The sequence below is a fragment of the Aureococcus anophagefferens genome (genome assembly GCF_000186865.1).
Source record: "Aureococcus anophagefferens unplaced genomic scaffold AURANscaffold_3, whole genome shotgun sequence".
Taxonomy (NCBI): Eukaryota; class Pelagophyceae; order Pelagomonadales; family Pelagomonadaceae; genus Aureococcus; species Aureococcus anophagefferens.
In genome coordinates this window covers 2,172,687-2,198,921 of record NW_008705563.1, presented here as the reverse complement: position 1 = coordinate 2,198,921, position 26,235 = coordinate 2,172,687, and the positions used below count along the sequence as shown (strand labels likewise).

Genomic DNA, 26,235 nt, shown 5'->3' with positions numbered 1-26,235 from the left:
GCGCACGGCACTTTACTGAGGGGACACGCGCCGTAGCCGATCTTGACACTGCACGACTCGCAGACCCTCCGGCAGCAACAGGTGCGAAACACGCCCGCATCATTCACGTCCCACTCCTCGAGACAGATCGGGCACCGCGACCCAAACCGCGCAGAGAGCGGCTCCCGCTCCGGGTTCGCCTCGCGCCGCACGCGGGCGGCTTCGTGTTCCGCCGCGATGCGCGCGCGGATCTCGTCGGCGTGCGACCGAGGCGCGGGGCCGTAGAACACCTCGCGCGGTGGCGACGGCGGGGGCGTCGGCGCTTCCGCCCGGGCCGCCTCCGCGGCCTGGATCTTCTTGCAGACCTTCCGGTGGCCCCGGTCGCGCCAGTCGATGCGTTGGCAGTCCGTCGAACAGTAGGCCGTCGTGCCGCACCCTTGACAGACCTTGGCTTTGTCGGCGCCGCAGATCGTGCAGGTCTTGAGGGTGTCGAGTTTTTTGCCCCTCGCTCGGGCCATGCGATTCTCATACTCCAACTTCTTCTCCCGCCACGACATGACTTCAGCGCGCGTCCTTGTGATCGGGAGCCGACTCGCCTCGCGAAGGCAAAATCGCTCAAAACCTGACCGGGCCAAGGCCACCCCTAGAGCATCGCGCTCACGTCGTTCTCCATGCACCCCTCGGCGTCGTCGTCGGCCTTGCGCCGGGCGAGCTTGGCGTTCAAGAGCGCCAGGCACCAGACCGCGAAGGTCGGCGCGGAGAGGAACGCCGCGGCGACGACGCCAAGGCCGAGCACGACTCGCCCGCGCGCAAGCGCAGCATCTCGGGCTCGGGCGACGACGCGGCGTAAAGACTTAGGCTATACTGGTGCGGTCGAGGCGCGCGAGGCACGCTATAGCATCCTCGTGGCCCTTGGCAGCGGCGCGCTCGAACCAGTATCTGGCTTTGCCGAGGTCGACTTCCGTGCCGTCTCCGTCCCTGCAACAGCAGCCAAGGTTGGTCTCTCCAGAGGTATAGCCTTGATTCGCCGCGAGCACAAAGTACCGGAACGCTTCTTCAAATTTCTCCTCAGAATCAAGAAAAAGCCCTAGATTGTTTTGCGCGACCGCGTCGCCCCGGTCCGCGGCCGCACGATACAGCTGCTCCGCCTTCTTTTTGTCCAACTTAACACCACTTCCATCCTCGTACAATTCCGCAAGGTGTCTCACTGCTTCCACGTCCCCGAGCTCCACGGCGCGCCGGTAAATCTTCGCGGCTTTCTTATCGGATTTCACGAGACCGTAGTAACCGACGTGGTACACACTTCCCAAAAACGCAATCGCTTCCGGCACCTCGTTCTCCACATGGCGGCGAAGACGCGCGAGGTCTTCCGCATCATTCTTCGCGAGCGGTACACGACAAAGGGGACACGCGATTTTGATCTTGTTGTCGCACGACTTGCAGACCCTCCGGCAGCAACAGACGCGAATCGCGCTGGTCGCATTCACGTCCCACTCCTCAAGGCAGATCGGGCACCGCGACCCGTACCGCGCCGACATCGGCTCGGGCTCCGGGTTCGCCTCCCGCCGAGCGCGGGCCGCCTCGTGTTCCGCGGCGATGCGCGCGCGGACCTCGTCGGCGTGCGACCGCGGCGCGGGGCCGTAGAACACCTCGCGCGGCGGCGACGGCGGGGGCGTCGGCGCTTCCGCCCGGGCCGCTTCCGCGGCCTGGATCTTCTTGCAGACCTTCCGGTGGCCCCGGTCGCGCCAGTCGATGCGTTGGCAGTCCGTCGAACAGTAGGCCGTTGTGCCGCAACCTAGGCAGGCCTTGGCCTTGTCGGCGCCGCAGATCGTGCAGGTCTTGAGGGTGTCGAGTTTTTTGCCCCTCGCTCGGGCCATGCGATTCTCATACTCCAACTTCTTCTCCCGCCACGACATGACTTCGGCGCGCGTGCTTGATCGGGGGCGTCGCCACACGGTCCACTGAGCTCGCAAAGGCAAAATCGCTCAAAATCTTACCCCAGGCCTAAGCCCACCCCTAGAGCATCGCGCTCACGTCGTTCTCCATGCACCCCTCGGCGTCGTCGTCGGCCTTGCGCCGGGCGGGCTTGGCGTTCAAGAGCGCCAGGCACCAGACCGCGAAGGTCGGCGCGGAGAGGAACGCCGCGGCGACGACGCCAAGGCCGAGCACGACTCGCCCGCGCGCAAGCGCAGCATCTCGGGCTCGGGCGACGACGCGGCGTAAAGATTTAGACTATACTGGTGCGGTCGAGGCGCGCGAGGCACGCTATAGCATCCTCGTCGCCCTTGGCAGCGGCGCGCTCGAACCAGTATCTGGCTTTGCCGAGGTCGACTTCCGTGCCTTGTCCGTCCCTGTAACAAACGCCAAGGCAACCCTCTCCAGAGGTATAGCCTTGATTCGCCGCGAGCACAAAGTACCGGACCGCCTCTTCAAATTTCTTCTCAGAATGAAGAGAAGCCCCTAAATTGTTTTGCGCGATCGCGTCGCCCCGATCTGCGCCCATGCGAAACAGCCGCGCCGCCTTCTTCTTGTCCAGCTTGACGCCCAACCCCTTCTGGTACAATGTCCCAAGGTTTGTCATCGCCACCACGTCTCCGAGCTCCACTGCGCGCTTCCAAATTTTTGCGGCTTTCTTATCGGATTTCACGAGGCCGTAGAGACCGCGGCGGTACGCGTTTCCCAAACACGTAATTGCTTCCGGCACCTCGTTCTCCACATGGCGGCGCAGACGTGCGAGGTCTTCCGCATCATTCTCTGCGGGCGGTAAGCGACAGAGGGGACACGCGTCGGAGCCGATCTTGCCCCGGCACGATTGGCAGACCTTTCGGCAGCAACAGACGCGAAACACGCCCGGAGAATTCACGTCCCAGTCCTCGAGACAGATCGGGCACCGCGAGCCCCACCGCGCCGAGAGCGGCTCCTGCTCCGGGTTCGCCTCGCGCCGCACGCGGGCCGCCTCGTGTTCCGCCGCGATGCGCGCGCGGATTACGTCGGCGTCCGACCGCGGCGCGGGGCCGTAGAACACGTCCCGCGGCGGCGACGGCGGGGGCGTCGGCGCTTCCGCCCGCGCGGCCTCCGCGGCCTGGATCTTCTTGCAGACCTTCCGGTGGCCCCGGTCGCGCCAGTCGATGCGTTGGCAGTCCGTCGAACAGTAGGCCGTCGTGCCGCACCCTTGACAGGCCTTGGCTTTGTCGGCGCCGCAGATCGTGCAGGTCTTGAGAGTGTCGAGTTTTTTGCCCTTCGCTCGGGCCATGCGATTCTCATACTCCAACTTCTTCTCCTGCCACGACATGACTTCGGCGCGCGTGCTTGATCGGGGGCGTCGCCACACGGTCCACTGAGCTCGCAAAGGCAAAATCGCTCAAAATCTTACCCCGCTAAGCCCACCCCTAGGGCATCGCGTTCACGTCGTTCTCCATGCACCCCTCGGCGGCGTCGTCGTCCTCGCGCCCGGCGGGCTTGGCGTTCAAGAACGCGAGGCACCAGACCGCGGCGCGGAGGGGAACGCGGCGACGCCGAGGCCGGGCACGACCCGACGACCCACGCGACGCGTACAAGCCCGCCCATAAAACCGAAATTACGCGCCCTAGGTGTCGAGGTGGCTCGGGTTGTAGGAGAAGCCGGCGAACTCGCCGCAGTGGGACGCGTCGCGCGGCGCGGCCGCGCCGCGCTTGGAGAAGTTCAGCGTGAAGAGGTCGAAGAAGTAGTCGCGGTTGCGTCCCCGGCCGTCGCCGGCGCCCGGCCGCGGCTTGTAGTCCGAGTCGCGCGGCGCCTCGTCCGTGAACTCGGCGTCGAAGTGGCCCACGTCCGCGTCGGACGCGCAGTTGGGCCGGTACGGCGGCTCGGCCTCCCGGCGCGCGACGCGCGCCCAGTCGACGCGGTGCTTGAAGAAGGGGTCGCGCGCGAGCTCGACGGCGCCGCGCTTCGTGCCCAGGCGCCGCGGCGCGTGCTTGCAGAGGAGGCCCCGGATGAGCGCCGCGCAGTCGTCGGTGAGCCGCGGGTCGAGGTCGGGCTCCGCGCGGACCTGCGCGGGAAGAGGGTGATTCGACGTGAGCGTTCCGCGCGCGCGCGTTCCACAGAAAGCATCCACGCTTCGAGATCGCTCCGAGGGATGATCGCTCGTCCAAAAATCAGCCGAAACGAGTGGAAAACGGCTTTGAAGTCGGGAATGGCGCGCCCGTTTCCCGCCCCGGCGCGGACCATGTTCCGCAGCGTCTCGCCGTGCGACGCGCCCTGGAACGGGTGGCGGCTCGCGACCATCTCGTGGGCCAGCAAACCCAGCCCCCACCAGTCGACGGCCCGCGTGTGCGCGCGCTGGAGGAGCATCTCCGGCGCCATGTACTGCTCCGTGCCGCAGTACGACCGCGTCGCGACGAGCGGGTTCTTCCACTCGCCGAGCTGCTGCTGCTGGCGCCGCCTCGCCGCGGCCCCCGCGCTCGGGTGGGCGATGTCGGCGAGGTCGCCGTCCTCCGCCGGCGGCGGCGGCGGCGGCGGGCTCGGCGGCGGCGGCGCCGCGCGCGCGCCGCGCGGCGGCGTGCCCGGCGGCGCCGCGGGCCGCTGGGACGCCGCGCGCCGCGGCGCGTCCTGGGGCAGCGGGCTCCGCCGCGCGAAGTTGCGCGACAGCCCGAAATCCGCGAGCATCGCGTGGCCGCCGCCGTCCATGAGCACGTTCTCCGGCTTGAGGTCGCGGTAGACGACGGCGATGTCGTGGAGGTGCTGGAGCGCGAGCGCGAGCTCCGCCAGATAGAAGCGCGCCCAGGCCTCGTCGAGGCGCCGGAAGCGCCGCAGGAAGCTGAAGAAGTCGCCGCCCTGCGCAAAGTCCATGACCATGTACAACTTCGCGGGCGTCTGGAACGCGTAGCGCAGTTTGACGATGTAGGGGTGGTCCGCCTGCTGGATGATGTGGCGCTCCGTGCGCGTGCGCTCGATCTGCCGCCGCTTCCGCAGCTCCGCCTTCTTGAAGACCTTCATCGCGTAGACGCGGCCGTCCGTCCGGCCGCGGACCTGGAGCACCGTCCCGAAGCCGCCCCGCCCCAACACCGCGACGAGCTCGAAGTCGGCGAGGCTCACCTTGACGCCGTCGCGGCTCGACTCCTCGTCGTCGCGCAGGTCCGCCGACGCGTCCAAATCGCGCGCGGCCGCGCGCGCGGGGCTCTCGAACGCGGCGAGCGCGCCGAATTTCGCGTCCTCGCCCGTGACGAGCTGGCGCACCCAGACGGGCACGGAGCTGCCGCGGCCGCAGTCGACGGCGCTCACGACCGTGAGGTCGCTCGAGGTCGGGTCGTCGGCCGCGGGCGCCGCGCGGTGCGCGAGGAGCAGGACCTCCGCGGTCACGTGGCCGGGCTCCTCGCGGACGCGCGCGTGGCGCACGGAGATCTCGTAGACGTAGCGCGCTTCCGGGTGGGCGCCGTCGCCGACGTCGCGGCCGCCGAAGGCGTCCTGGAAGGCGCAGACGGACCGCGGCCGGAAGAGCGAGCTCCGAGGGAGGCGCGCGGTGCGGAAGACGACGCGCGGGCACCTGGGCGGGAACCAAAAATAGTCAACACGATTTTGACACAAATCTTTCGCTGTGTGTCAAGAACTTGACGAGAGAAAACGGCTCGTCCAAAAATCAGCCGAAACGACGTCGATTTGACGTTTTGCTGGACCGGGCCAGACTGGTTGTTTCCGGCGCAGGCGGGCACGGCGCGCGCGCGTCGCCGGGGCTGCGCAACCCGCCGAGCTTCTCGGTCGGCGCCGCCTCCTCGGCGCGGGCGACGGACGCGGCGGACTTGTGCTCGCAGGCCTCGCCGTGCGCCTCCATGGCCTCGACCGTGCGCTCGACGCGGACGCCGCACCGCTTGCACTTCGACCACTTGGACGGCGTGTGCGGGTCCGGCGGCGTGCTCGGCAGGCCCCCGGGCGGCGGCGGCGGCGGCGGCGGCGGCGGGCTCACGGGCCGCCGCCCCGGCGGCGACCCGGAGCTCTCGAGGCCGCCGTCGACGGGGAGCACGGCGACGTCGCGCGTCGCGGGCGGCGCGTCGCCGCCGCCGCCGTCGTCGCCGCCGCCGCCGTCGTCGGGGCCCGCGGCGCCCGGCGCGCAGATGTCGCGCGCGACGTCGGCCATGTTCCACCAGGTGCCCAGGCGCAGGTCCGCCGCGGGCGCGCCCGTGGCCTCGTCGACGACGGGCGGGTGGCGGATCCGCGGGCTCTCGACGTAGCAGTGGCGGCAGACGCGGATCGTCTTCCGGCGGTCGACGTCGAAGACGAGGCGCCCGCGGCACGTCTTGCAGGCGACGACGGCGCAGGCGGGGCAGGGCGCCGCCTCGTTCGCGTCGGCGAAGGGCGACGCGCAGCGCACGCACGCGTCGCGGCCGCGCGCGGCCGCGGCCGCGGCCGCGAGCCGCGCGTCGAGGTCCGCGTCGCCGACGAGGCCCGAGGCGATGGACATGCCCGCGGGCCGGCCCGTGAGGTCCAGCGCCGCCCAGTCCGCGTCCGCCGTCGCCGGCGCCGCGCGCGGCCGCTCCGGCGCCGCGCCGCCTCCCGAGAACGCGTCCGCGAGGCCCTCGACGACGACGGCGGCGCCGAAGGTCGACTCCCACTTGCGCCGCGTCTCGAAATCCAGGAACTCGGCCTCGAAGGCCGCGGGCGTCGCGCCGATGCGCCCGTCGGTCTTGAGCGTGTAGAAGTCGCCGCGCGGCTCCTTCGACCGCCGGCTCACGACGGGCGCGCCGCCCCGGCCGCCCTTGAAGGCGACCCAGCCCGGCGCGTCGCCGTCGAGGGCGTCGCGCACGCGCCGCCGCAGCTCCAGCAGCGCCTCGCGCGCCGCGCGCCGCCTCTCGTCGCGGTCGCGGTCCGTCGCCGCCGCCCGTACCTCGGCCGCGGCGCGCGCGAGGTCCTCCGCGAGCGCGACGTCCAGCGCCAGCGAGTTGTGCGCCGTGTGCGGCGCGAACTCCCAGGCGTGGGCGCCCGGTTTCTCCAGCGTCACCGACTCGAGCAGGCCGCCCGCGGCCGGGTCGTCCTGGCGGAAGCGGTAGAACGAGCCGTCCGCGTCGCGGAACGAGTCGTAGGATCGGCCGTCGTCGAAGCGGCCCGCCGCGGGGATCATCAACTTCAGGCGCACGAGGCGCAGGCACAGCTCCGCGCCGTCGGCGCGGCTCTCGGCGCTGCCGCAGCCCACGAGCCAGGACACGAGGGCGCTGCCGGCGGCGCAGGACACGCGCAGCACCTTGAAGGTCTGGTGGTTCCGGATCTCGACGCCCCGCCGCAGGCGCGCGGCGAGCAGCTCGAGGAACCGCACCTCGTCGTCGCCGTCCGGCATGGCGCCGGAGCCGTGAGCGACGGAGAAGAAGGCGTCGGCGCCTCGGGGCTGCCTCGTTCAGAATTTGCGCTCGATTGAAATAGAAAAGATGGCCACCTTGCCAACTATATCTTCGTCGTTGCCGCGGGGGTTGGAGCGCTGCTGATAGCGCGCGCGCGGCTGGAACCCGCGCGACCGCCGCTGCGGCCCGGCCTCGAATAGGAGAGGAGAGGCCGGCGCAGCCATGGCGGGGGACGAGAAGAAGGGCGAGGAGGAGGGCGACCCGCGCATCGCCTACGTGCTGCGGCAGATCGCGACGAGCTTCCGGTCCATCACGCCGGAGAACTACGAGAAGTTCAGGAAGGACCCCGTGGCCCAGGAGCTCATCGAGGCCTTCGTCCACGCCTACGAGGGCGGCCCCAGCGCGCTCTACGTCGTCGAGAACCGCGGCGGCCTGCGCCTGAGCGCGGCGCCGCCCGCGGCGCGGTCGGACAAGGAGAAGGGCAAGGACGACGCGGGCTTCCTCTACATCCTGAAACTAGGCGCGGCGGCGACGGCGTTAGACGCCAGCGCCTACGAGAGCCAGCTGGTCATCGGCGAGTGCTCCGTGGGCGTCCTCGAGCACGCGGAGCAGGTCGCGATGACCGTCTTCAGCCCGCTGCTCGCGGCCGTGAAGAACGACTGGAGCGAGTTGGTGGTTCGCGAGGTCGACGAGTCCCTGAGCGCCTTCGTCGCCAACGTGCAGATCATGCAGGGCCACGTCAAGGGCATGACGTCCCTGCCCCTGCCGCCGGACTGGGCCGTCCAGTCGCAGAAGGGCATGCCCGCGGGCGCGTCGCGCGCGACGATCGCGGGCGCGTCGCCCGAGGGCAGCGTCGTCGAGGCCAAGGACGCCATCCACGCCCTCGAGTCGTCGATCATCACGTGGACGAAGCAGATCAAGGCCGTGCTCAAGCAGGACCCGGAGACGGCGCTCGTCACCGAGGGCCGGCCGCACCCGGGGCCCGTCGCGGAGCTCGACTTCTGGACCGCGAAGGCGCGGAACCTGAATTCCATCTTCGACCAGCTCCAGTCGACGCGCGTGCGGCGCGTCCTGCGGTGCCTGGACCGGGCCCAGTCGACGTACAACGCGCCCTTCGCGAAGCTGTGCAAGGAGCTGTTCCACGCGCGGACGGAGGCGAACGACAACGTCAAGTACCTGGAGCCGCTGCGGCCCTGGGTCGAGCAGCTCGAGACGTCGGCGGAGTTCTCCAGCCTGCCGGAGCTGTTCGCGCCCATCGTCCACATCATCCTGCTCGTGTGGAAGGGCAGCGGCCACTACAACACGCCCACTCGGCTGGTCGTGCTGCTCCGCGAGATCTGCAACGCGCTCGTGCACCAGGCGACGGCCTTTTTGAGCGGCGACCGCATCTTCGAGCTCATCGACAGCGAGGACGCGCGCGACGCCGTGACCATGCTCCGGGAGACGCTGCGGGTTTTGGCGGAGTTCAAGCAGGTCTACCTCGCGTACAAGGACAAGGCGAACGCGGAGTGCCCGCTGAACCCCTGGCGCGTGCAGAACAACGCCGTCTTCGTGCGCCTCGACGCGTTCTGGGAGCGGAGCCACGACCTGCTCGAGCTCACGTGCACGACGATGCAGTTCTCGAACCTCGCGAAGATCGAGGTCGGCGGGACCAAGGGCAAGATCCTGACGACGTCCGTGCTCCAGATCCACGTGGACTTCACGGCGGCGGTGTCCGCCGTGCGCAAGCACGGCCACGAGCGGCTCCTCGAGGTCGAGGCGAAGGAGTTCGACGACGCGTTCTACGAGTTTCGCGTCGCCGTGAAGGAGCTCGAGCGGCGCCTCGCGTCCGTGCTCACGCAGGGCTTCGACGACGCGCCGACGATCTCCGGGCGCTTCAAGCTCCTGGACTCCTTCGACGCCCTCGTGCAGCGGCCCGTCATCGCCGACGAGCTCGAGAAGAAGTACGTCGAGCTCGTCGTCGACTACGGCGAGGACGTGCGCCAGATGCAGAATTTGTTCATGCAGCTCCGGGAGTCGCCGCCCATCGCGCACAACCTGCCGCCCATCGCCGGGGCGCTGACCTGGTGCCGGGGCCTGCTCCAGCGCGTGCAGCTGCCCATGGAGAAGCTGAAGCGGCTGGAGCGCAAGGTCATGGAGCGCGAGGAGGCGCGCGACGTCGTCAAGGACTACACGGCCTTTTTGGGCCAGCTGAGCGACTACGAGCGGTCCCAGATCGAGGCCTGGGGCGGGTCCGTGGAGCGGAGCTCCCAGGCGAAGCTCAAGAACCCGCTGCTGCGGCTCGAGGCGCCGCCGGACGGCACGCCGGGGCCGGGCCTCCTCTACGTGAACTTCGACCCGCTCCTCGTGCGCCTGTTGCGGGAGGTCAAGTACTTTCTGCTCCTGGGCTTCACGGCGCCGGGCTCGGCGCTCGAGATCTACCGCCACAGCGAGGTCTTCCGGCGCCACATGGGCAACCTCGATTTGATCGTCAACGTCTACAACTGGATGCAGACGTCGCTGCTCCCCGTGGAGCGGCCCCTGCTCAAGAACCAGCTCGACAAGATCGACAAGCTGTTGGCCCAGGGCATCGGCAAGACGGGCGGCGGCGACCGCCGCGCGTCGCAGGCCGTCGTCAAGAAGGCGCTCAACTGGAAGAGCAGCAACATCGACCTCTACATCAACGAGGCCATGTCCGAGGTCAACGAGATGAAGGGCACGATGACGGTCATGAAGGCGAACCTGCACCGCGTCGAGGAGCTCATGGACGGCTGGTCCAGCCAGCCCCTGCTCAAGCGGAGCGGCAAGGCCGCGACGGTCAGGGCAGCAAAAGGGTGCGAAATTCCCAACTTCAAAGGCTCCTTTCTCGGCCGTTTTCCACTCGTTTCGGCTGATCTTTGGACGAGCGATCATCTCTTGGAACGGTCTCGAAGCGTGGACGCTTTTTCCGGAACGCACGCGCGCGGAACACTCAAGTTGAAGCGACCTTGAATCACCCTTTTGCTGCCCAGGCGACGGTCGCGGACTTTGAGCAGCTCCAAAAGGTGACGCTCACGCAGCGCTACGGCCACATCCGCGAGGGCGGCGGCGAGATCCACAAGCTGCTGCGGGACACGAACCGCAAGCTCAAGGTGAGCCAGGGCCTGCCGGACTGGAAGGCCTACGTCGACTTCGTGAACAACATCGTCGTCGGCGGCCTCAAGCGCGTCGTCGTCGTGTCGTGCGTCGTCCTCGAGAACCAGCTCGACCCCGTCTACCTCGCCAAGCACAACCCGGGCCCCATGCTCGAGATCGAGCTCGACCTCGTGGACCAGGGCGTGCGCTACCTGCCGGAGATCGGCTTCAACGAAGCGGGCCGCCGCGAGGCGGACCAGCGCGGCCTGCGGAACATTTTTAGGAACTGGATGGACAACTTCTCGAGCGTCGCCTGCATCTTCAAGCGTTTGGACACGGGCGAGGGCCACTACCTGCGCGAGCTCCAGGACGACCTCGAGGTGACGTGGTACCTCGCGACGATCGAGGGCCGGCTGAACCACACGGAGGCCAAGGTCGAGCGGCTCCGGCAGCACTTTCTGCGGTACGAGTACCTGTGGACGACGGACCTCCAGGTCATGTTCGCCGAGTTCCTGGAGACGGCCATCGTCGAGGTCGAGGCGAAGAAGGAGGCCGTCGAGGGCGAGGAGGACGACGACGACACGGGCGTCGCGGCCGTCGACGAGGGCGACCGGCTGAATTTGGATCTGTTCGAGGAGAAGATCAAGCTCTACCTCGAGGTCCAGGCGGAGATCGCCGAGCTCAAGCCCCTCCACGAGATCGACTTCCTGCGGATCATCGCGCAGCCCATCAAGCAGGCGCTCGGCACGTGGGTCACGAAGTGGATGTACATGTTCACGAACTACCTCCAGTCCCGCATCATGGAGAAGCTCAACGAGCTCCACGCGTTCATGTCGGAGATCGACCGGGGCCTCGACCAGGTCGTCGAGGAGGGCGACAAGGCGACGCTCATGTCCGTCATGACGCACATCCGCGACGTCCGCAAGCGCATGCCGACCATGGACGACACCTTCGTGCCGCTGCGGGAGATGGTGTTATTGCTGAAGACGCACGGCATCACGCTGGACCTGGGCAAGGTCGGCGCGGACGACGCGCTCGACTTCCTCGAGCGCGCGCCGCTCCAGTGGGACAACGTCGTCAACAAGACGTTCCGCGTCAAGGAGAGCATCCAGCCGCTGCAGAACGCCATGGTCGACACGATCAAGCGCGACATCGCCGACTACGTGGAGCGCGTGCGCGTCGCGCACAAGAAGTTCCGCGAGGCCGAGGGCCCGTTCACGTGGCCCGCGGACAAGGCCATGTCGGCCTACAAGGTCATGGACGCGACGCAGAAGGAGCTCATGGTCATGGAGACGGAGGCCGAGTCCTTCGCGAACCTGCAGGAACTGTTCGAACTGAACAAGATCCGCGCGCCGCAATTGGCGGAGATGCGCATGGAGCTCGGCTTCCTCAAGCAGGTCTGGGACACGGTCGCCGTCGTCGAGTCGCTCTTCTCCTCCTGGAAGCAGACGCTGTGGCTGGACATCCAGACCGACGACCTGCTGGACGAGACGAAGCGCCTGCTGAACCAGGTGAAGCGGCTCCCGCGGCGGCTGCGCGACTGGCCCTGCTACCTGCAACTACTGGCGTCGTGCACGAACATGTCGACGGTGCTGCCGCTCGTCGCGGAGCTCCACTCGCCGGCGATGCGCGACCGCCACTGGAAGGCTGTGGCGTCCGTGACGTCGCGGCCGCTCGACAAGGGCCCGACGTTTTCCCTGTCGGACTTGCTGGCCCTGGAGCTCCACCGGCACGTGGACGGCATCATGGAGGTCGTGGAGACGGCGAACAAGGAGAATAAAGTGGAAGCAAAACTCGGCGCCATCGAGCGGTCGTGGTCGGAGGCGAACTTCGAGATGGCGCGGCACCGCGACACGGAGGTCATGATCATCGTGTCGCCCGACGACCTGTTGGAGACGCTCGACGAGCACCACATCCAGCTCCAGTCCATGGCGGCCATGGGCCGCGCCGTCGACTTCTTCCGCGCGGAGCTCACGGCGTGGCAGGGCACGCTCGGCAACATCGAGGTCGTCATGAAGGTGCTCCTGAGCGTCCAGCGGTCCTGGTCGTCGCTCGAGGCCATCTTCCTCGCGTCGCACGACATCCGCGCCCAGCTCCCCGACGACACGAAGCGCTTCGAGGGCATCGATTTGGAGTTCAAGGAGCTCATGCGCGACATCGCCGCGCGCAAGGGCGTCGTCGCGTGCTGCTCCGCCGAGGGCCGCGAGATCTCGCTCAACACGATGAACAAGGAACTGGAGATCTGCCAGAAGGCGCTGAGCGAGTACCTCGACATGAAGAAGAACATTTTTCCCCGCTTCTTCTTCGTGTCGAACATGGCGCTGTTGGACATTTTGTCGAACTCGAACAACCCGACGAAGATCATGCCCCACATCGGCGCGGTCTTCGACGGCATCGACCATCTCGTCTTCGTGGAGACGGCCAAGGTCGAGGAGGAGGACGAGGTCGAGCTCGAGGATTCCCTGAGCCTGGGGTCGGGCAAGAAGGCCGCGACGCCGACGCTCGCGAACGCGATGAAGTCGAAGGACGGCGAGACCGTGCCCTTCGAGGCGGAGCCCTTCGCCATGCAGGGCGCCGTCGAGCAGTGGCTCAACGACCTGACGACCTTCATGCGCGACACGCTCCGCGGGTCGCTGGACAACTCGCTGACGGACGCGTCGAACTGGGACACGGAGCGGCCGCGGGAGGAGTGGGTCGCGAACTACGCGGCGCAGATCGCGCTCGTGACGTCCCAGATCGTCTGGACCGAGGAGACGGAGACGGCGCTCGACGACCTGGAGAACGGCACGGACGACGCCGTGAAGAAGTACCTCGAGGTCTGCAAGAGCCGCCTCGAGAACCTCATCTCGCAGGTCCAGGGCAAGCTCGAGCGGGGGCTCCGCGCGAAGATCATCACGCTCATCACCATCGACGTCCACAGCCGCGACATCGTCGCGTCGCTAATCACGAAGCGCGTCGAGTCCGCCCAGGACTTCCTGTGGTCGAGCCAGCTGCGCTTCTACTGGGTCGCGGAGGAGCGCGAGGTCGAGATCCGGATCTGCGACTTCCGGTCCGTGTACTCCTTCGAGTACGTGGGCAACTGCGGGCGCTTAGTGATCACGCCGCTGACGGACCGCTGCTACGTGACGCTGACGACGGCGCTGCGCCTCTTCCTCGGCGGCGCGCCCGCGGGGCCCGCGGGCACGGGCAAGACGGAGACGACGAAGGATTTGGCGCGCGGCCTCGGCCTGCCCTGCTACGTCTTCAACTGTGAGCAGGCCCGCGTCCGTTTCTTTTTGAGCGTGCGAACGATGATGATGCGCTCCTAGGTTCGGACCAGATGAACTACCAGACGATGGCGGACATCTTCCGCGGGCTGAGCCAGGCGGGCGCGTGGGGGTGCTTCGACGAGTTCAACCGCATCCCCATCGAGGTGCTCTCCGTCGTCGCGACCCAGGTGAAGACCGTGCTCGACGCCGCCGTGCGCCTCAGCGACCCGGCCCGCCGCGAGGCGCCCTACTCCGCGCTCCCGGCGGGCACGCCGCCGGTCAAGGTCGGCGAGTTCGAGTTCTTCGGCGAGAAGATCAGCCTCATCCCCTGCTGCGGCTTCTTCATCACGATGAACCCGGGCTACGCGGGCCGCACGGAGCTGCCGGAGAATCTGAAGGCGTCGTTCCGGTCCTGCGCGATGATCCGGCCCGACCTGCGGCCCATCTGCGAGAACATGCTCATGGCCGAGGGCTTCATCAAGGCGCGGCCGCTGGCGGCCAAGTTCGTCACGCTCTACAAGCTCAGTTCCGAACTGCTGTCGAAGCAGGCCCACTACGACTGGGGTCTGCGGGCCGTCAAGTCCGTGCTCCGCGTCGCGGGCAAGCTCAAGCGCGCGGAGCCCGAGGTCAACGAGGAGGCGATCCTCATGCGCGCGCTGCGCGACTTCAACACGCCGAAGATCCCCGCCATCGACATCCCCATCTTCCTGCGGCTCATCAGCGACCTCTTCCCGGGCCTGGACCTGCCGACGAAGGTCAACGAGGACCTGCAGGCGCTCGCGTCGCGCGTCTGCGCCAAGGAGGGCCTCCAGGGCGAGGACATCTTCATCTCCAAGGTCGTCCAGTTCCAGGAGCTCCTGGACGTGCGCCACTCCGTCATGATTTTGGGCCCGGCGGGCGCGGGGAAGACGACGATCTACAAGACGCTCGCGGGCTGCCACAATGTCGACAAGCCCAAGGCCGTCTGCGTCTACGAGGCCATCAACCCCAAGGCCGTCACGTCCGACGAGCTCTACGGCTACATGACCCTGTCCAAGGACTGGAAGGACGGCTGCCTGTCCATCGTCATGCGCAACATGTGCAAGGAGTGGTCGCCGTACGCGGCGCACCAGACGTACAAGTGGGTCGTGCTCGACGGCGACATCGACGCGGTCTGGATCGAGTCCATGAACACGGTCATGGACGACAACAAGGTGCTCACACTCGTGTCCAACGAGCGCATCCCGCTCACGGAGAGCATGCGCATGGTCTTCGAGATCCACTCGCTCAAGAACGCGACGCCCGCGACGGTGTCGCGCGCGGGCATCCTCTACGTCAACGAGCTCGACATCGGCTGGCTGCCCTTCGCCGAGTCCTGGATCCACGACCGGACCCACGAGACGGAGCTCGCGACCATGCCGGGCCTCTTCGACAAGTACGTGCCCCAGATGATCGACCTCCTCAAGGAGCGCAAGGTCGAGACGCTCACGCCGGTCATGACGATCTCGCGCGTCACGTCGCTCTGCTACCTGCTCGAGGGGCTCCTGGCCCAGGTGCCCGACGCGGCCAAGGACCAGGAGCGCATCGAGCGCCTGTTCTTGTACGCGTCGGTCTGGGTCTTTGGCGGCGTCGCGGCCGCGGACAAGACCGTCGACTCGCGGCGGTCCTTCTCGGACGCGTGGCGCCAGACCTTCAAGGCGCTCAAGTTCCCCGAGGGGGGCCTCGTCTTCGAGTACTACGTCGACCCGTCGACGGGCGAGCTCGCGGAGTGGGCCGAGAAGGTGCCGACCTACGAGCCCGTGGGCGTCGTCCAGTTCTCGTCCATCGTCGTGCCGACCGCGGACCTCGTGTCCCTGACGACGCTCACGAAGGCGTTGGTGGAGCGGCGGCGGCCAGTCATGTTCGTCGGGTCCGCGGGCACGGGCAAGACCATATTGGTGCGCGAGTTCTTGCGAAATTTGCCCGACGACTCGCTCTCGGCGACGATCAACATGAACTACTACACGGACGCCCAAGCCCTCCAGCGCCAGCTCGAGCAGCCCATCGAGAAGCGCAGCGGCAAGTCCTACGGCCCGCCCGCGGGCAAGTCGCTCATCTATTTCGTCGACGACCTGAACATGCCCTTTGTGGAGGAGTACGGCACGCAGACGCCCATCGCTCTAATGCGCATGCACGCGGACTACAACTCGTGGTACGACCGCACGGATTTAGGATTGCGGAAGATGATTTTAGACTGCCAGTACATCTGCGCCATGAACCACAAGGCCGGGTCCTTCTCCGTGAATCCGCGATTGCAGCGCCACTTCACGGCGTTCGGCTGCCAGTCGTCGTCGGAGGTGGACCTCGCGATGATCTACCAGTCCATTTTAGACAACCACGTCGGCGCCGACTTCCCGCCGGCGGCGGCGCGCATCGCCAAGCCTCTGGTGGACGCGACGCTCAGCGTCCACAAGGAGATGGCCGTGCGGTTCCTGCCGAGCGCGATCAAGTTCCACTACAACTTCAACATGCGCGACCTCGCGGCCGTCTTCCAGGGGCTGTGCGCGTCCAAGGCCCAGTACACGCGCACGTCGCTCCCCCTGGCGCGCCTCTGGATGCACGAGTGCGCGCGCGTCTACGCGGACCGCCTCGTGTCGTCGACGGAGATCTCGCGGTGCCAGGACATTCTGGTCGACGTCGCGAAGCGGTGCCTCGACGAGAACCCGGAGGAATTGTTCGAGGAGCCCAACGCCTGGACGACCTTCGCGACGCCGACCATGGACGATTCCAAAGTTTATCTCCCGGTGAAGTCGCTCGAGTCGCTGCGCAAGACGTTGAACGACCAGCTCAAGGAGTACAACGAGTCGAACCCGATCATGAACCTGGTGCTCTTCGACCAGGCCATGATGCACGTCGTCCGCATCGCGCGCATCGTCGGCTTCCCCCGGGGCAACGCGTTGCTGGTGGGCGTCGGCGGCTCGGGGAAGCAGTCCCTCGCGCGCCTCGCGTCCTTCATCTGCGGCCACGGCGTCGTCCAGGTCGCGGTGACGTCGTCCTACGGTGTCTCGGATTTGAAGGAGGAGCTCAAGGAGCTGTACCGCAAGGCGGGCGTCAAGCCCGCGGAGCCGCTGACTTTTATATTGACGGACTCGCAGATCGTCGACGAGCGGTTCCTGGTCTACATCAACGACCTCCTCGCGTCGGGCGTGATCCCGGATTTGTTCACGAGGGACGAGTACGACGCGATCTTCGGCCAGCTGCGCAACGCGGCCAAGGCCGCGGGCATCCCGGACACGTCGGACTCGATGATGGAGTTTTTCATCGACCGCGTCTGCCACAACCTGCACGTCGTGCTCTGCTTCAGCCCCATCGGCGACCTCTTCCGCGTCCGGAGCCGCAAGTTCCCGGGGCTGATCAACTGCACGTCCATCGACTGGTTCCACCCCTGGCCCAAGGACGCTCTCGTGTCCGTGGCCCAGTATTTCCTCGAGTCCGTGGACCTGGGCACGCCGGAGGTCAGCGACAACATCGCGCACCACGTCGCGGAGGTCCACTCGTCCGTCGGGACCGTGTCGCAGATGTACTTCGAGTCGGAGAAGCGCTACAACTACGTCACCCCCACGTCGTTCCTCGAGCTCATCAACTTCTACAAGAGTCTGTTGGCCACGCGGCGCGAGGAGATGACGGCGATGATCACGCGGCTCGACACGGGCCTGACCACTCTAAAAACGACGAACGAGGACGTGAGCCGGCTCCAGGCGGACCTCAAGGTGAAGATGCTCGAGGTCGACGAGAAGAAGGTCGCCTGCGACGTCTTCCTCGAGAAGATGGGCCGCCAGCGCGGCGAGGCCGAGGAGGCCCAGGCCGAGGCCGACAAGGAGCGCGCGAAGGCGGACCTCGCCGCGCAGGACGCGAGGAACATCGAGGAGCGCGCGGCCGGCGACCTCGCGCTCGCGAAGCCCGCGCTCGACGCGGCGCTCGACGCCGTCAACTGCCTCGACAAGGCGTCGATGACGGAGCTCAAGTCGTTCTCGAAGCCGCCCGCGGGCGTCGACAAGGTCACGGCCGTGCTGCTCATCCTCATCAAGAACGAGAAGAAGAACTTCACCTGGGACAACGCGAAGAAGATGATGGCCAAGGTCGACGCCTTCAAGGAGCAGCTCGAGGCGTTCCGCGGCGAGGACATCGACCCGGACATCGTCCGCCGCTGCGAGCCGTACCTCGCGGACCCGAACTTCTCCTACGAGAAGATGAAGACCAAGTCCGCGGCGGCGGCGAACCTGTGCAACTGGGCCGTGAACATCATCACCTTCAACCAGGTCTACAAGAAAGTCAAGCCGCTCATGGACCAGCTCGAGCAGGCGCAGGAGACGAAGCGCGCCGCGGAGAAGGACCTCGCCGTCGTCGAGGAGAAGCTCGCGGTCATCGACGCGGCGCTGAACAAGCTCCAGGCCCAGTTCCTGTCGGCGACGCAGGAGAAGGCCGCCGTCGAGAAGGTCGCCAAGGAGTGCCAGGAGCGGCTCCAGCTCGCGGAGCGGCTCACGTCGGGCCTCGCGAGCGAGTACGACCGCTGGGGCCTGGAGATCGACCACCTGCGGTCCGTCGAGGGCACGCTCGTCGGCGACGTGCTCCTCTCGGCGGCGTTCGTGTCCTACGTGGGCGCCTTCGGGTCGAAGTTCCGGTCCATGCTCACGAAGGACTACTGGATCGCGGACCTCGCGTCGCGCGAGATCCCGCTCACGGAGGGCATCGAGCCCATGCGCCTCCTGACGACGGAGGCGAAGACGGCGGAGTGGATGAACGAGGGCCTGCCCGCGGACCGCATCTCCATCGAAAACGGCGCGATCATCACGAACTGCAACCGGTGGCCCCTGATCATCGACCCGCAGCTCCAGGGCCTCAAGTGGATCCGCGCCCACGAGGAGGCGCGCCTGTCCCGGGGCAAGAAGAAGCCCCCGGCGGAGGACGCCGCGGGCGACGGCGCCGAGGCGCCCGCGGAGGGCGACGACGCGGCGCCCGCCGCGGCCGCGCCCGCGGCCGCGGTCACGGGCATCACGCAGCTCCAGCTCGGCGAGAAGAACTGGGTCTTCAAGGTCACGGAGGCCATCCGCCTGGGCCACGTCGCCATCATCGAGAACCTGGGCCAGTCCATCGACGCGGTCATGGACCCCGTGCTCTCGCGCGCCGTCGTCCGGAAGGGGCGCACGCTCTTCATCCGCATGGGCGGCGAGGACCTCGAGTACGACCCGGACTTCCGGCTCTACCTCCAGACGCGCCTCGCGAACCCGCACTACAAGCCCGAGATCGCCGCGCAGTGCACGCTCATCAACTTCATCGTCACGGAGGGGGGCCTCGAGGAGCAGCTCCTGGCCAAGGTCGTGTCGCGGGAGCAGCCGGACCTCGAGAAGCAGAAGAACGAGCTCGTCCAGGCCTTCAACCGCTACAAGATCCAGCTCAAGTCCCTCGAGGACGACCTGCTCTACAAGCTCGCGAACGCGCCCGCGGACATATTGAGCGACGTGCCCCTCATCGAGGGCCTGGAGACGACCAAGGCGACGGCGGCGGAGATCAACCAGGCCGTCATCAAGGGCAAGCAGACCGAGGAGGGCATCAACGAGGCGCGCGAGATCTACCGGCCCGTCGCGGCGGAGGCGTCCGTGCTCTACTTCATGCTCCTCAAGCTGAACCGCATCGAGTACTCGTACCAGTACTCGCTCGCGTCCTTCACGACCTTCTTCCACAACGGCATGGAGCGCGGCGGCATGTCCGACGATCCCAAAAAACGCGTCGACGCGCTCCTCTCGAGCGTCCGGTGGACGATCTTCCAGTGGGTGAGCCGGGGCCTCTTCGAGAAGCACCGCCTCGTCTTTTTAGTGCAGCTCACCATCGGCCTCCTCCAGCAGGGCCTGGCCCAGACGTCGGAGGACGGCGAGCAGGGGTCGGGGCCCTGGGCCAAAATCTCCGCGTTGGCGGGCTACACGCCCGAGGGGTTGGCCTTTTTGCTCCGGGGCCCGCGGTCCGGCGGCGAGGACCCGCCGGCGCCCTGGGTCACGGAGGCGGCCTGGGGCATGGTCCAGGCGTTGAGCTCGCTGACGGGTTTCGAAAAATTGCCGAGCGACCTCGAGGACTCCGCGCCGCGGTTCCTGGAGTGGTTCAACGCGGTGACGCCGGAGACGGAGAAGCTGCCCCTGGACTGGCGCGACCTGGACCGGCGGCCCTTCCAGAAGTTGCTGGTGGTGCGCTGCCTGCGGCCGGACCGCCTCACGTCCGCGCTCGCGCACTTCGTGCGAAACACGCTGCCGTCCGGCGCGAACTACACGGACCTGGACGCGGACAGCAACAGCTTCGGCGTGCTCGAGCAGGCCTTCGACGACGCGTCGCCGAGCGTGCCCATCTACTTCATCCTGAGCCCCGGCGCGAACGTCGTCGCGGACGTGGACAAGCTCGCGAAGCGCGACGGCATGGAGCGCGACGTCACGTACCACAACATCTCCCTCGGCCAGGGCCAGGACATCATCGCGCGCGAGAAGCTGGAGACGGCGCACCGGTTGGGCCACTGGGTCATTTTGAACAACGTGCACCTCATGCCCCGGTGGCTCCGCGACGTCGAGAAATTGCTCGACGAGTTCCAGGAGCACGGAAGCCACGCGGCGTTCCGCGTCTTTTTGAGCAGCGACCCGACGAAGACGATCCCGATTGGCATCCTGGATCGGTCCATCAAGCTCACGTCGGACCCGCCGTCCGGCCTCAAGGCGAACATCAAGCAGGCCTTCTGCACGTTCACGCGGGAGGACTACGAGGAGCTCGAGCCGCGGACGCGGGGCATCTTGTTCGGCCTCTGCCACTTCCACGCGGTCATGCTCGAGCGGCGCAAGTTCGGGCCCCAGGGCACGAACATGCACTACCCGTTCTCCGTCGGGGACCTGACGTCGTCGGCGTCCGTCCTACGGAACTACATGGAGAACGCGCCGACGAAGGTGCCCTGGGACGACCTGCGGTACCTCTTCGGCGAGATCATGTACGGCGGCCACATCGTCAACGACTTCGACCGGCTGGTGTGCGCCGAGTACCTCCACTTCTTCATGCGCGACGACATGCTCGACGAGATGGACATGTACCCGTACCCGGACGTCAAGTTGGACTACTTCCACGCGCCGCAGACGTCCATCTCCCACGACAAGGTGCTGGAGCACATCGACGCCCAGCTCGAGGGCGACTCGCCCCTGGCCTTTGGGTTCCACCCGAACGCGGAGATCGGCTTCCGCACGGACCAGTCGGAGCAGCTCTGTCTGGCGATCATCGACCTGTCGCCGTCGGCGTCGGGCGGCGGCGAGGAGGGGTCCAGCGAGCAGAACGTCGCCGAGGCCATGCTCCAGGACATCTTGGAGCAGCACCGCGACGCGACCTTTGACGTGGAGAACGTGCTGAGCCTGCTGGACGAGCCGGGGCCCTACCACACGGTGTTCCTCCAGGAGTGCGAGCTCATGAACGCGCTCGTGCTGAAGATGATCTCCAGTCTCGAGGATCTGGACCTCGGGTTCCGGGGCGAGCTGACCATGTCCGAGTCCATGGAGGCGCTCCAGGAGGCGCTGTTCCTGGACCGCGTGCCGGGCGAGTGGGCCAAGGTCGCGTACCCGTCCATTCGGTTCCTCACGCCCTGGCTCGCGAACCTGCAGGTGCGGTTGGGCCAGCTCCGGGACTGGTGCGCGGCGCCGACGGACATCCCCGTGGTGACGTGGCTCAGCGGCCTCTTCAACCCGGAGTCGTTCCTCACGGCGGTGATGCAGACGACGGCGCAGGCGCAGAATTTGGAACTGGACAAGCTGTCCGTGGCCACGGAGGTCACGAAGAAGCTCGACCCGTCCGAGTTCTCGACGCCGTCGCGCGACGGCGCCTACATCTCGGGCCTCGCGCTCGAGGGCGCGCGCTGGTCGTTGAACTCGACGATGCTCGAGCCGTCGGCCGCGGGCGAGATGACCTGCGCCATGCCCGTCATCAACTGCAAGGCCGCGCCCTCGGACCGCGTCGAGTCCAACGTCTACTACTGCCCCTGCTACAAGCACCTGCGGCGCGGGCCGACCTACGTCTTCTCCGCGCCGCTCAAGACCAAGGCCGCGGCGGCCAAGTGGATCCTCGCGGGCACCGCGCTCATCATGGACGTCGCCGCGAAGTAAGTGTGTACGACGCGAGGGTGTTACGCTGCTCAGTAGCCGAAGAAGGGAGATGAGGGCGCCCGCAAGGCTGTACGATGCGAGGTTGTTACGATGCTTAGTAGCCGAAGAAGGAGATGAGGGCGCCCGCAAGGCTGTACGACGCGAGGGTGTTACGATGCTTAGTAGCCGAAGAAGGAGATGAGGGCGCCCGCAAGGCTGTACGACGCGAGGGTGTTACGATGCTTAGTAGCCGAAGAAGGAGATGAGGGCGCCCGCAAGGCTGTACGACGCGAGGTTGTTACGATGCTTAGTAGCCGAAGAAGGAGATGAGGGCGCCCGCGGCGGCGAGGAAGGCCGAGTTCGCGAGGACGTCCTGGAGCGCCGTGTCGAGGGGGCCCGCGTTCGACGCGGGGTCCATGCCCAGGCGCCGGTAGAGCAGGGGCGTCGCGGCGCCGGCGAAGCCGCCGAGGCACGACGCGAAGAGCATGGACGCGCCGACGACGAAGCCGAAGCCCAGCGCCGCGTTGCCCCTTTGGATGGACCGCCACGTCGCCGCGATGATGGCCAAAATAATGGCCAAAATCGCCGAGAGCGCCGCGGCGACGGAGAACTCGTGGAAGATGGCCCGCGTGACCGCCGCCTCGTCGCCCGCCGTGCTCAGGCCGTGGGAGATGGCCCGCGTCGTGATCGCCGACGTCTGCAAGGACACGTTGCCCCCCAGCGCGGAGATGACGGGGATGAAGCAGACGAGGAGCGGGTACTTCTCCAGTTCGTGGGTGTAGCAGCTGATGACGGCGGCGTTGACCATCTCGATGGAGAGGGTGACGAGGAGGGCGGGCATGCGCTTCTTGATGCGCAGGCCCAGCGGGTCCGTGTGGGCGCGGAGCGCGTCGTCGGCGTAGTTCTCGTGCTTGCTGTCCAGGAGTTTCTGCGTGTCCGTGGGGAGGGTCTGCATCCCGTCGTTTTTAGCAGCCCCTGTTGTTTTTAATCGATTCGCAGCTCGCTTTTAGCAATCCATCACGCACTAAAGTGCCGAATGTGGAGTTTCTTGCACCGACGTCTTGAACATTGAACTCCGTCGACGACGACGACGATGAAGGCCTGAGCCCTGCTTCTGCAGCAGCCATTTACGCAGCACCCATGCACCAATCGACGCTCGTTCTCCTAAGCCTCGCCGTCCCGACGACGCACGCGTGGCTGCGCCACCAGACGCTCCCGCCGCGAACACGCCACACCCGCCCGCGCTTGCCGCCGCGCCGCGGCCGGGTCGCGAGCATCGAGGGCGAGCGCATCAGCGCCAGCTCGGACCCGTCGCGGCCCATCTGGCTCTACGACGCGCCCCACGCCGTGAAAGCCGACGAGTGGGACCTCGTCGTCGACGCGCGGTCGCCGTCCGAGTTCGAGGAGGACCGCGTGCCCGGTTCCGTGAACCTGCCCGTGCTCGACGACGCGGAGCGCGCGGAGGTCGGCACGCTCTACGCGTCGAGCCCCTTCGACGCGCGCGTGCGCGGCGCGTCGCTCGTCGCCGCGCGCCTCGCGGGCATCCTCGGCGACGACCGCGTCGCGCGACTCCCGAAGGAGTCGCGGATTTTGGTCTACTGCTGGCGCGGCGGCGACCGGTCCGGGTCGCTCACCCACTCCCTGAGCCGCGTCGGCTGGCACGTCGCCCAGCTCGAGGGCGGCTACAAGGCCTACCGCGCGCGCGTCCGCGAGGCGCTCTACGGAGGAAGCGCGCCGGCCTGTGTGGACATCAAATCTTCAACCCGACTTCAATGTGAGCGTATGCGACGGTTTCGATGCAACTTGTTCCGATCTCCGTAGAACACTCGACGAGAGCAATCGATTCGTCAAAAAATCAGCCGAATCGACTTGACCGAGCGAGAGATTTCTAAAGTTTGGCCCCGACGTCCCAGCTCACCGGTTGGTTTGCACACAGGCACCGGCGTTGCTGCGCAGGTGCGTCGCGGTCGGCGGCGCGACGGGCAGCGCCAAGGGCAAGGTCCTGGACGCCCTGGAGGCGTTGGGCGCCCAGGTCGTCGACCTCGAGGGCCTCGCGCGCCACCGCGGGAGCATCTTGGGGGCCCTGCCGGGCGCGGAGCAGCCGACGCAAAAGGGCTTCGAGAGCGCGCTCTACGACGCGATCCGCGGCTTCGACGGCGACAAGCCCGTCTTCGTCGAATTGGAATCGCCGAAAGTCGGGCGCCTCGACGTGCCGCGGCCCGTCTTCAAGCGGCTCGCGTCGGCGCCGGTCGTCGAAGTCGTTTTGCCGATGAACGAGCGCGTGAAGTGGATCCGGCGCGGCTACGCGCACTTTGAAGACGGCGGCGCGGGCACGGAGAAGCTCCGGCGGCTGCTGGACTTCTGCGCGCCGACGGCGGGGAAGAAGGCCGTCGCGCGGTGGAACGACTTCGTCGACGCCGAGGACTGGGACGGCTTCGTCGAGGCCATGCTCGAGGACCACTACGACCCGGGCTACGACCGCGCGCGCGCGCGGGACCGGTCGTCGGCGGACGCGTCGACGCGCGAGCCCTGGGTCGTCGAGCTGCCGACGACGGCCGACGGCGACGTGGATCGGGCGGCGCGCGCGATCGTGGACGAGGTCGCGCGGTGGTGGGATTAAGGAGTCACGGTACGGGAGGCTTTTATTGTCATATTGAGGACAGAAGGCTCAGAGCGGGCCGTAGGTGATGGTGGTGCGGCCGACGGCGTCCTTCGCGAAGGCGGCGCCGGGCAGGGCCCAGTACTTCTTGTTCGGGTCGAGGCCGAGGAACGGCGCGCGGCCCGGGTTCGCGTCCATCTCCGCCTCGAGGGCCTTGCGCTTCTTCGTCTTGGCCTTGGCCGTCTTGACGCGGAGCTTCTCGCTGATCCTGGCCGCCGGGCGGTAGGCCTGGTTCTCGGAGCCGCCGTGGGAGCCGCTCGCCTTCATGAAGTTGTTGAAGGACTGGTAGGGCACGCCCGCGAGGCGCGCGAGCTCCGCGACGGACGTCTTGTACGTCGAGAGCGCCGCGCGGAGCGACTTGCGCACCTCGCCGGGCGTCTCGAAGACCGCGTCGACGACGTCGACGCCCGCGAGGTCCGGCAGGTCGGGCTTCGCCGCGCCGCCGCCGGCCGCCGCGGCGCCGCCGCCGCGCGCGCGCGTCTTGAGCAGCGACCGCGTTCCGAGCGCCTTCTCCGCGTAGCAGAACTTGACGCCCGCCCAGTACGTGCCGGACTGCGTCGCGCCCCAGGTCTTGTCCTTGTACTCGTTCTTCATGAACTTGCCCCAGGTGTTGGCGTTGACGCCCAGGAGCTTCTGCATGTCGCCGATCTTCACGTCCGTCTCCTGGAGCACCTTGTTGATCGCCGCGCGCACGCGCGCCGGCGACAGGGGCTTCGACGGCGGCGCGTCCGCGTACTCGTCGCACTTCTCGCGGTAGGCCGCGAGGTAGGCGGCGTCGAAGGCTGCGGCGGCCATCGTGTCGCGGAGCGGCGCGAGCGCGTCGGCGTCGCGGAGCGGCGTGAGCGCGTCGGCGCGAGTTTCGCGGAGCGGCGTGAGCGCGTCGGCGCGAGTTGCGAGCTGCCAACGACGGGCGCGGTGCGGCTCAGTCCGAACAAGCCCAACTGGCGCCGCGGCCCCGGGGCGCGTGCGCCGGGCCGTACGTACGCGTCGTCTCCGTACGCGTCCGCGCACCGTGTCGAAGTGTCTACAGGGGCCATCTTACAAAGGAGCGCCTACCCGCCGCAGGGCGGCAGCCACGTCATCGCCGCCGCGTCCGGAGCGGCCGCCGCCGCGCGCTCGAGGGCGACGCGCGTCGCGCGCGTCCGCGGGTGGTCCGGGCCGTCCGCCGCGGCGCGGAGCGCGACGGCCGCCTCGAGGAGCTCGCGCGCCGCCGCGGGGCCGAGGCGCGCGGCGAGGCGCTCCAGCGCGCGCGCGCGCTTGCACGCGCCCGCGGGCGCCCGCGCGGGCGGCCGGCGGCCGAGCTCCGCGAGGCGCGATCGCACGGCGCCCGCGTCCTCGCCCGCGGTCTCGAGGAGCTGCAGCAAGACCTCGAGCTGGTCCGGCTCGTCGGCGAAGACGCGCCGCAGCCGCTCGCGGAGCTCCGGCAGCGGCAGGTCCATGACGTCGCCCTGCTCCAGGTGCTTGGCAGCCTTTTGGCCCTGGAACAGCCCGACCTTGGCGGCGTAGGTCGAGCGGTGCGCCATCTGCTGGGCGCGGAGCACGTCGACGGTCGCCGCGATGTGGTGGTCCTCCTTCGTGCTGGCCGCGGCGCCCATGCTGGTTTGCTTCTTTCGGGGCGCATGCCGCGTGGGGCGCGCATTCCCGACTTGTCGGGCAGCCTCTGCACTTGAACACGCCACATGAAACGTTGAACCAAAAATTACGCGGCGATGATCGTGATGAGGCAGATACGCGCGCGGAGATGCGATGGATCGTGCCGGGATCGTTTTGAGGCCGATACAATCGCGGGCAGACGGGTGGCCCGGGGCAGCCTAGAGACGTGCCGTATATATCACTGTCCCCAG

At 67.7% G+C, this 26,235-nt stretch overlaps 5 protein-coding genes across 5 annotated transcripts in view; 2 read left to right on the top strand and 3 right to left on the bottom strand.

Annotated features, from left to right (window-relative positions):
• AURANDRAFT_20899 (hypothetical protein) overlaps nt 1–2,611 on the bottom strand; it is a gene marked incomplete at both ends in the record, with an annotated part of 4,280 nt that extends 1,669 nt beyond the window's left edge. Inside the window, 2 exons of the mRNA XM_009035523.1 lie at nt 939–1,182; nt 2,244–2,611. Of these exons, the coding sequence (XP_009033771.1) occupies nt 939–1,182; nt 2,244–2,611 (612 nt within the window). The remainder of the gene's footprint in view (nt 1–938; nt 1,183–2,243) is intronic.
• A 954-nt stretch (nt 2,612–3,565) lies between these two features.
• AURANDRAFT_20785 (hypothetical protein) lies at nt 3,566–5,052 on the bottom strand (the record flags this gene model as incomplete). The annotated part of the gene is made up of 3 exons (XM_009035522.1): nt 3,566–4,003; nt 4,180–4,396; nt 4,601–5,052. Coding segments are annotated over 3 exons (1,107 nt in total), but the record flags the coding sequence as incomplete, so codon positions are not given.
• A 2,450-nt stretch (nt 5,053–7,502) lies between these two features.
• On the top strand, nt 7,503–21,767 carry AURANDRAFT_70918 (hypothetical protein; the record flags this gene model as incomplete). The annotated part of the gene is made up of 3 exons (XM_009035665.1): nt 7,503–10,076; nt 10,271–13,622; nt 13,682–21,767. The coding sequence occupies 3 exons, from the start codon at nt 7,503–7,505 to the stop codon at nt 21,751–21,753; spliced, it is 13,998 nt and encodes a 4,665-aa protein (XP_009033913.1).
• Nucleotides 21,768–22,803: 1,036 nt separating this feature from the next.
• AURANDRAFT_36395 (hypothetical protein) lies at nt 22,804–24,363 on the top strand (the record flags this gene model as incomplete). Its single annotated transcript, XM_009035666.1, has 2 exons — nt 22,804–23,463; nt 23,669–24,363. 2 exons carry the CDS (start codon nt 22,873–22,875, stop codon nt 24,350–24,352), a joined length of 1,275 nt encoding a protein of 424 aa, XP_009033914.1.
• Nucleotides 24,358–25,986, bottom strand: AURANDRAFT_70916 (hypothetical protein; the record flags this gene model as incomplete). Its single annotated transcript, XM_009035521.1, has 3 exons — nt 24,358–25,288; nt 25,403–25,415; nt 25,448–25,986. Coding segments are annotated over 3 exons (1,460 nt in total), but the record flags the coding sequence as incomplete, so codon positions are not given.
• Nucleotides 25,987–26,235: the final 249 nt, after the last annotated feature.